This window comes from Corticium candelabrum, chromosome 1 (genome assembly GCF_963422355.1).
Source record: "Corticium candelabrum chromosome 1, ooCorCand1.1, whole genome shotgun sequence".
NCBI classification, from domain to species: domain Eukaryota; kingdom Metazoa; phylum Porifera; class Homoscleromorpha; order Homosclerophorida; family Plakinidae; genus Corticium; species Corticium candelabrum.
Window position 1 is genome coordinate 3,655,142 of NC_085085.1, and position 9,933 is coordinate 3,665,074.

The 9,933-nt window shown below is 40.9% G+C and overlaps 2 protein-coding genes across 2 annotated transcripts; both read left to right on the forward strand.

Annotated features, from left to right (window-relative positions):
- LOC134177499 (uncharacterized) lies at positions 1–660 on the forward strand. Its single transcript, XM_062644315.1, has one exon. It carries the CDS (start codon positions 1–3, stop codon positions 658–660), a length of 660 nt encoding a protein of 219 aa, XP_062500299.1.
- Positions 661–9,321: 8,661 nt separating this feature from the next.
- LOC134196953 (uncharacterized) lies at positions 9,322–9,933 on the forward strand. The gene has a single exon (XM_062666183.1). The coding sequence runs from the start codon at positions 9,405–9,407 to the stop codon at positions 9,852–9,854; it is 450 nt and encodes a 149-aa protein (XP_062522167.1). The 5' UTR covers positions 9,322–9,404; the 3' UTR covers positions 9,855–9,933.

The window sequence follows — 9,933 nt, forward strand, 5'->3', positions numbered from 1 at the left end:
ATGTCTGTCTCCGAGGCTGCGTCTAACAACCGAACTGTAGTTCTCGTTGGAAGAACGGGAGTAGGAAAATCGGCCTGCGCAAACACTCTTGCGGGTGCCGATCTATTTGAAGAAAACAATTTGTCTGCGAGCCAGACGAAGCTTGTCGACAGCCAAACTATTCGTGTGGATCGCTCGGGTAAAGAATACAAAGTGAAGATTGTTGATACAGTCGGTATCGGTGACACTGAACTATTGCCTGACGAAGTCTTGCAGCGACTCGTGTTCGCCTGCAACGAGTGCGTGGAAGGGATCAATTCCGTGTTTTTTATCACAAAAGATCGCTTTACCAAAGAAGAAGCAGATGCGTGGGACGTTATGTGGCAAGTTCTATTTGGAGCAGAAGTCTTGGAGTATACCAGCTTCATCCGAACAAACTTTTTCCGTTTTCGAGATTCGGCGGCAGTAGCAAACAACAAAGAGCAGTTACAGAAAACCAACAAATATGCACAAAGAGTTTTGCCTAACGTTAAGTACTTTTTGCATGTTGACAATCCTCCTTCTGAGTACAACGGCAAAACTGCTCGTGAAGATTCACGGGAAATTTTGCTTAAACATCTGATCGTCAGTTGTGAAAAAGTATTCCATCCGCCGGTTCTCCGTGAGATCAAGAGCATGTAAAGGCACATCAGGATGCAAGAGATAAGATACAACAACTGGAGGCTCGGCTGGAAGAAACTTCTAGTGAAAGAGAACAATTAAAGATTCGTGCAGATCTAGCGGAGGCTAACAATAATACAGCAATAGATGGGAATTCTGTCAATAGGGAAGTACGGATTTTTGTGGTGCGCCTTATGCGGAGAGAAAGAGAACGACAGGAAAGAGAACAAGCTGAGAGGCAAGGAATGTTTGAATTGTTATGTGGAACATGTAGTTGTTCAGTGATGTGATTTGACTTGCTATTACTGCAAAAGTTTACACTGCATAGAGTAACAACAGTATTTGCGTGTGTATGTGTGTGTGTGTGTGTGTGTGTGTGTGTGTGTGTGTGTGTGTGTGTGTGTGTGTGTGTGTATTTGATATGTAGAGATTGCAATAGCATGCATGCAGTGTTGACAATAGAGTCCACGTTCGCAACATGGCCAGTCTTTTATTCGAGCACGGCTTTTAATTCGATCACGGTCTGTTATTTCCGGAAATATAAATTTGTAGTGATCACTAGACAGTTTCGTGATGAGCAACTTAGTATACTTTATGGTGGGCTTTGTGTCTATCTATACATTGTACAGGATACAGTATAGTGTTACTATTGATCCTGTCTGTTCAATACGTATCAAGGACGATGGATGGCTCACAAGTTGGGGCGGGGCTGTTAGGATCTAGGAGTTCATGAACTATGCAGACACGGATCCAGAAATATTTGAAAGAAGAGGTTGGTCTGCTAGCAGTCATAATACATTAACTAATCTCTCTATATTGACTAACTATAATAAACACGTATGTGAAATAATGCAATAACCTGTAAAATTAATATAAACAAATCAGTAAAATTCATCCTGTCATTATGTACGAAAATGGTCTACTCAGTGGCGTAGCCATGCTCTGAAGACTGGAAAGCACAGCTAGCTAGCGAAGTACGCCGCCATGCATTGTGAATGAAATTTGAGGCAGAATCCATTCCCTAGCTAGAAATGCCTTCACTTCCACCAGCACCAGCGGTACCCCATGCATCAAGCTGCATCTAAGCTTCAGCTTTCTGGCTTTGTTTAGGTCTGCAGTGTTAACTGGACGATCTGTAGATCTATATTAAGTCAATGTCTAGTAACCTAGTAACGCACGTCGTGACTGAAGTCTTTTGAGGCCCCATACCTATGTCACTGGTCTCCTGTGCTGTTTAAAAGCATAGTCTTGAGACTGTCAGTCTAGAAAGTCCAAAGACTGGCATAGCAGCCAGTCTGTGGTAGCAAATCAAAACCTTCTGTGCAATCTGATTAGATGACGTGAGCAAGCTGTTAGAAATGAAGTGCTCTAGCTACACCTTCGAGTGCTATTCTAGTCCTTGTTGTGCTTTACACCTTGGTGTAAAGCTATACACTTACTCACTGTTAGAACTAAAGTGCTCTAGTGACGCCTTTCAGTGCTATTACTGAGAATGTAAAATTTTGCTCCGATATCGGTGCAAATTTTACGCCAGGAGGTGTAGCAATAACACATTACCTGCCTCAATTGCAGAGAATTCCGTCTACATACGTGTGAGTGACTGAGCGTGGATTGCCAGCGACATTATGCAAAAAGACGGTGATGCAGAGGTACCGTATTTACAGTAATAATTGCCATGTGTATAGCGCTCAACTTCCCAACTTTCAGACTAGGGGTTTGTTGCAAAAACCGATTGCGCCTCGTCGCGAGCCGTCCGTTTTCGTCTACGGTGTCACCTTCCTTCTTTGCGAGATGTACACACTGCATTCGTGCGTGATGCCTGCACTACACGTACTGAAAGGAGATTCCTCATGAGTGACAACCAAAGTTGCCAACTCACACGCAACTTGCGTGAGTCTCACGCAAGTTTTTTCAGGTCACACCCTCACACGCAAGAAACCCAGATCTCACGCAACTTCTAGATTGCTGGAACTAGATCCAGGCAGACATGTACAGTGAACCTGTAGCTACACACCGTAGATTACGCAAAAATCTGTAGTGTCTGATAGTAACTACTGTAAAATCTAGTCCGGAAATCGAGGACGCATGCAATAGTCCCGTATATTGCAGCTCGCGATACATATGCAAATGACTGAATATTACGCCACACGCTCTTGAGGAAGCGACCAACAGTGAACACCCAGCAATATAGTTTACTGTTATAAAAATTACGTATTTAGTTGTTTGTGGCCACGCCTATATGCAGATATGATTGCCGATAAAAATCTGAGATCTCACGCATTTGCGGATTCCTAGTTGGCAACTCTGGACAACTAGACTCGTACCCAGTCCTCCTCCTCGCGCGCGCTCCACGTGTTTGGCACGTGCTTTCTCTTCCACTCACCAGAGGACTGGTAACGTATTATGTCACGTGAAGAACTAGTTCTTCACGTGGTAGGTTTTCGGTGTATTGATTGGTCAAAACTGCAACGCGAGACGAAAAAATGTTGTCACTAGGGCACGCGTAGGATCCTATTAGAATGCATTGAGTCGCAATTAGGCCACAAGAAAAAATAGTTGTTTGACAGGAACTTCCGCTCAAAAATTCGTGCGCGCGCGCATTTTATTTTTATATTTTATTATTGATGTAAACTACAATGGTGCACTGATTATTTATTAAATATTTTAAATACTACTACTAAAACACTAGACAAGAACTATTAAAAGTCATCTACTTGTAATCTAGTCCTTCTCCACATCTCTTCCTCCTCTTAAAGATCAGTACAATCACTAGACACACATTCAGACGAAGGAGAAGCTAGCCCGACGAACAAACCATCTAGCGTTGACTGGGAACAGAACCGAACAAACCGACTAGGAACAACCGTAAAAACACCAAAAACTACACTAACGGACAACAGGAAAGAGCCTCCACAACAGCAGACTCTCTTTGACAAGCTCATGGCTGACACGATGCGCGCTATAAAGAACCCGGACAAAGCCCGGATGTTTAGCGCAGATGCATGTAGCAGAAAATCTATCACAAATACACCCTATTAAAATGATACACATACCTGAATAGAGGAGAAGTCTGTTGTTCAGTTTTTTAGACTACAAATATTTGCGCATGCGTACAAAAAAAATAAATCCGTTCGGAGCCGAAAATCGGTGCGCGCGCTCCTGTCAAACAACTAATTTTTTCTTGTGGCCTTACCTTGACAAGTAGACGGTTAGTAGCAATGGTTGTCGTCACGCAAGGTGCAAAGTCACTAGTGTCTCTGCAACGACGTCTTCTCCAGCCGGAAGTAACAGAGACGTCTCTGGCTGCTCAGTACGAAGTGAATGGTAGCCAATAGACGATAGGAGCGCGTACAAGGTGCATTCGCTACCGCTAGATAGTGAAGCTCTAATGTTCATGAAGCGAGGATTTCGCTCGTTGCAACGAAAGCGATCTACTTTGTAACTCTAGTTTCTGAACAGTCCCTGGAAAGAGCGTAAAGCTTTGTGTATTTTGTGTTGGCGCTGGCGACGTTTAGCGTAGTACTCTCGTGAGACTACTTACTCGACACCATATTATCGGTGCAGGTGGCAACAATTTACAGGATCGGTTTCTAATTAAACTAATGAAATAAATGGTCACATGACATAATATGTTACACACGTGAGGACTGGGGTGGAACATTCACGACCGCCATTTTGAGTCAGGTGATTCTATCACGTGCTCGTAAAAGTAGACACCTCATCAAATAAAGCATGCGGTCTCCAAAAAAGGACGCTGGCGGGAAATGGGAAACAATTAATCATATTGGAGTGGCCTAATATTATTGAGTTAGTAGACTAAATAAATGTATAAATAGTACATTAATCAATAAAATAATCAATTTTAAATTAGAATTAAATTTATTTTAATTAATTAATTAGAGGAATTTATATAGATTAATTAACTATATTTAAAGCAATTCTTGTACTACTAGAACATCAAGAAACATGTCACTCCAGTTTCAGATGAGTGAATCACTTGTCGAGACTAGATTGGGTGCATCACCTGATTGAAAACAGTGTTCTAATGTATTGTTATGATTAGTTAATTAATTATCTTATTTGGATGCTGCTGTTAGTGGCGAGTAGTTCATTTACCCTGACTAAGTCGAGTGCTTCACCTAACTGAAAACAGTGTCATAGTGTATGGTTAACAATATAGTTTAGTCACAGTAATTATGACATATTAATTAATTAATTGGCTATTACTGTTAGTGGCGAGTGGTTCACTTACCCTGACTAAGTTGGGTGCTTCACCTACTTGAAAACAGTGTCATAGTGTATGGTTAGCAATATAGTTTAGTAACAGTAATTATGACATATTAATTACTTAATTGGCTATTACTGTTAGTGGCGAGTGGTTCACTTACCCTGACTAAGTTGAGTGCTTCACCTAACTGAAACAGTGTCATAGTGTATGGTTAGCAATATAGTTTAGTAACAGTAATTATGACATATTAATTAATTAATTAATTACTTGGCTATTACTGTTAGTGGCGAGTGGTTCACTTACCCTGACTAAGTTGGGTGCTTCACCTAACTAAAACAGTGTCATTGTGTATGGTTAGCAATATAGTTTAGTAACAGTAATTATGACATATCAATTAATTAATTAATTAATTGGCTATTACTGTTAGTGGCGAGTGGTTCACTTACCTTGACTACGTTGGGTGCTTCACCTAACTGAAACAGTGCCATAGTGTATGGTTAGCAATATAGTTTAGTAACAGTAATTATGACATATTAATTAATTAATTACTTGGATGCTGCTGTTAGTGGCGAGTGGTTCACTTATCCTGACTAATTTGGGTGCTCCGCTTAACTGTAAACAGTGTACTAACCTAACCTAACCATCCCTGATCCTCGATAACCTCGCCTAACCCTGAAAGAAAATGATGAGTACTGGTTGAACCACGGCTTGCATCATTGATTCCTGACGAATGTCCAGTTGTCTCAAGTTTGTTTTAAACACATAACCCTATACACTCTATTTCTGATTATTAGTACTTGCTACCTTGTACTTAGTAACACTGTGTATGCATGGGATGTCTTTTAACCTGTAATGTGGATTTATCAATACATATTTGCTAGAATAATCAGATGAGAATCATTGTCTAGCTTGGTTCAGAGTTCGGACACATTTTTGTGCTAATCTTTACTGCAAGCATGATAGAGAAGTGGAATGATTCTTGCACAAGATTTTGGTGATGGGGCAGCAAGAAACCAAAGTGGGTGGAAAATGAATGATTGAACTTGAACAGAGATATGGGGCTGAGTTTAAAGACATTGATAATTCAGGTATAACTGATATAATGGATTTAGGTTTACTTGTTGGTAACACCCGGGGATTGCGAAGTGTTGAGCGCTGTGGTGTTCAGAAACTCAAGGTTTAGTAGTGCCCGGATAACGACAACGGTCAGTTGAATTTCGATACTTACGAACGTCTATCTCGGTCTTTCAACGGTTGTTGCTGAGCGTACAAAAGTATTCGATTACTCTACACTTACTGGTGAGTGAATCTATGGCGCGTAATCGTAATGGGCTCTTGAGCACGTACACGCATCTAGAGTACTTGTAGTCCAGGGTTCGGAAAACCGGTCGCCAAGTCGCCAAATGGCGATCTCTGTTACAGGAATGGCGACTATAGTCAAGCCTAGGAAGTCGCCATGCCGTAGGAATGGTAGACCTTGACGAAGATCGACTTTACAAATTTCCGAGTTTAGTAGGAGCTTGAAATCTAGTACGGCGTAATCTGGGTACACAGAAACCTCAACTTTTCTGTCTACATGAACGTAAACCGTCCACCCGTCTGTTCCATGGTCTCGATGCCCTGAAGCGCGTGCACAAGGAATGACAGTTACCTGCGCCTGGGAAACATTTAGGCAATTAATTAATTAAAGAAACCGCACACTAGGCTCGATTTTGACTAGCTTCCCGTACAATGGCGTGCATTCATCACTTACGAAACTTGAAACGTGCAATAGAGGTCGAACCAAGAGCAATTGTAGCCGAGACCGGCGAATACCAATATTCCCGGAAGCCAGCTACTAGTTTCTTGTAACTAGATTTGATGGCTCTGATACCAGACAAAGCTCCTGCAAATGTAGCTGTGGGCGCAGACGGAAACTGTCTCTATCGTTGCTTTTTGCTGGGCACGAAAACTGTCATTAAGAACTAGGGCTTCGCACTATTCGTGAGCTCATGCTCAATACGTCAGTGCTGGAAGGTACACGCGCTGACAAGGTGTCAGTGAAGTCTGGCTTCGCTCTGCCTCACAATCTATTTGTCTAGTGTTACTTATGGTTAAGAACGGAGATAACGGAAGTAAGGCACGTGTACATGACGTCTGCACAGAGAGACTGTGGCCCAGACTGTGGCCCAAACTGTTGGTCAGTTGGTCAGTTTATAAACTCTAGGATGTCCAAACCCTTGAACCTAGATATTAATCTAGAGAATGAAGCACCTTTCTGTGCCTGCAAGTGGTTACGTATACATTGCCGCATCATACTATTGAACTAGGATGAGTGTAACAAAATGTAAGTAGACTGTTTACTAATAACTTCTGAGCATGACAAGTAGGCCTGGCCCACGCACATATATTGAGGGGCGTCGCATAATATGAATTGCTTTGCCGACCAACATTTCTTAGGTTTTTGAACCCTGTTGTACTGTAACTCGATCAATTTACAGGACTTATAATCTAGTATGAAGCAAACTTTGCTTGTTTGATAGTTACAATTAGCAGATATGTGATGTTGAGAACTGTTTGGTCATACTACTGCTGAGCATGTGACGGCCGGCTTGTTAATTAATTAATTTGCGAGGTTAATTAACTAATTATTTATTTGATATTTCTAGAAATGCTACTCTTGTTCATGCACGTTTTTGCATTCTATTTTACAGCTTTGAAAATATTTGTAACATTCACTTTTTATTCACTTTCAAACTTCTAGGCAATTGAAACTAGAGGAAGTGCAGAAAAAGCATGTGTATACTTTGTAGAAGTAGGCGGAATTCTTATAATCCTAATTTTATTAGGACGTACATCATCGCCCTGCAGGGTAACAGTTTGTGTGATCTAACTAAGTATACTGTCAGCCATGTTCACTCTGGTTAGGAGGAACTGGTGTGTGTGTGTGTGTGTGTGTGTGTGTGTGTGTGTGTGTGTGTGTGTGTGTGTGTGTGTGTGTGTGTGTCAAGTCAGATCCAACCATTTCTTAAAGAATAACTTTTTGTATAATATCTGCTGCAGGAACTACTAGTTGATCGTCTCCTTATTTCGACTGGAAATAGGTGGTCACCCATTATGTCATCCAGTGATTCGTACCTGGTTATGGGCTCTAGGAAGCTAAAGTTTTTGTAATTGTTATAGCTGCTGGTGGGAATTTGTTAAGCCAATTCGTTGGCAATAACTTTGGCACCGTTGTCATTAGAGCAATAGCATTGGTAATCTGGATATGCGTAAAACGTAGCATGCAGTATATTGTGTCATAACAATCAATTCTTACTTGACTGCATACATATCGTGTACCATGTACTAACTGTCGCATCATTCCATTCAAATTTCAAACCAAATTAGAGAATATCCCCAGAGTGGACCCCACTCATAGATTTGCGTGCGTTTCATTATCAAAGCCATTGCGTGTTGTTCGTTTCAGAACTTGTAGTCGTCTCAATTGGTTAGTTGTGATGGTTTCAGCTCACTAACGCAGTTACTGATGTGCAACTTGCTTTGTAGTAGACTATGACAGAAGAGGGTAAATCTACTTTTCGTGTTGACAACACCTGGAACAAACCCACAGTGTACAATTACGAAACATCTGAAGACGGTAAGAAATGGAAAACTATAATAAACGTAATCTAATTAATTAATTAAACTTTATTTTGTATCTCTAGTTTTGTCCAGTGATCTTTTCCATGCAGTTGTTTGGATGTTACTTTCAATAGGAATTATAGGCAATCTAGTGGTTGTGGTGTGGAGAGTCACACGGAAAAGAGATCAAAGATCGTCTCCTCTCTCAATCCTCATCATCATGCTATCAGTATCAGACTTCTTGTATTGTGTTCACTTGCTTCTTCTGGAGAGTTTAGTGGTTGATGTTGATTTAGACCAAACAAAGCATCTGTCATACACCTCTGCTCGCAACATGTGCTTAACAAGTGGATGGCTGTCTTGGTTTTCTTGTCTCACAGCTCAGTGGGCAACTTTCAATATTGCAGTTTACTCGTTTCAAGCACTAAGCGGGTTCTGTTCTCGTTGTTGCTGTTCACTAGTTCGCAAGCGAAATGTGGTCATCGCAATCATCTGCCAAGTTTTAATCAGCCTTGCAGTGATTATTTTATTCATGACGATTGATTACGGAGGCATGTTCGGTAGTTATATTGATAGCCTGTTTGGTCTAGCACTACAAGATTATTACAAGGATAAAGACCAATTTTACATTTACTCAAAACGTGAACGTATTACCGAAATTTTTGGACGTTGCACTTTGGCACAGTCAAATGGATTTGGATATTGCTCTAACGCTAGTAGGTCATTCACACACGACAAGCAGACAACGATCTACAATTCCAGTGAATGGATATTTACTGGTTATTACTCGTACAATATTAGTTCTGCATTAACAGTATTTGCATTCATGACAGCTTTTCTAAATACTGTTCTTACATTGACATCCGCTTTTCTCTATTTATTTGTGTGTCTAAAGCTCCGTGCAAGATCAGCAAGCATAACGGCAAGATCTGACATGCACAAACTTCAATTGCGTTTGAGTGTAATTGTTCTTCTGGACACTCTGTGTTGGATTCCTGTGACTGTACTACATTGGATAGGCTTTCCTGACGAAGATATTACAACAAATGTGAATTGGCTAAACAATTCTACTGCAGCAAGTGTTCTTCTCATCTCAATCAGTCCAGCAATTAATCCTCTCATCTACACATTCACAGGAAAGAACTTTTTACATTCAATTCGCAGACGAATGAAATGCGACATATCTCTGAGACGGAACAATTCCAACTACCACGACGATCACATTAGAGCAGTTGAACGTTGCAGCTGTATTCCATGTGTTAGATGTGTTTATCGAGATGAAGACAATGATCCAGGCTACTGGCATACTGAAGATACTTCTGACTGGAATTCTGAGCAGAGTAGACTTCTGCAGTCTACTAGCGAGTCAAGTGAAACTAGTTAAGAGATTCACATCAGCTACTGTTGCATGGCTAAAACAATAAAGAGTAGTCGTTTTCAATGTGCATGTGTCTTTAAATTTT

Bases quoted from the DNA above. Each gene is read 5' to 3' on its own strand.
- LOC134177499 (XM_062644315.1), top strand. From the start codon at position 1: ATGTCTGTCTCCGAGGCTGCGTCTAACAACCGAACTGTAGTTCTCGTT.
- LOC134196953 (XM_062666183.1), top strand. From the start codon at position 9,405: ATGCACAAACTTCAATTGCGTTTGAGTGTAATTGTTCTTCTGGACACT.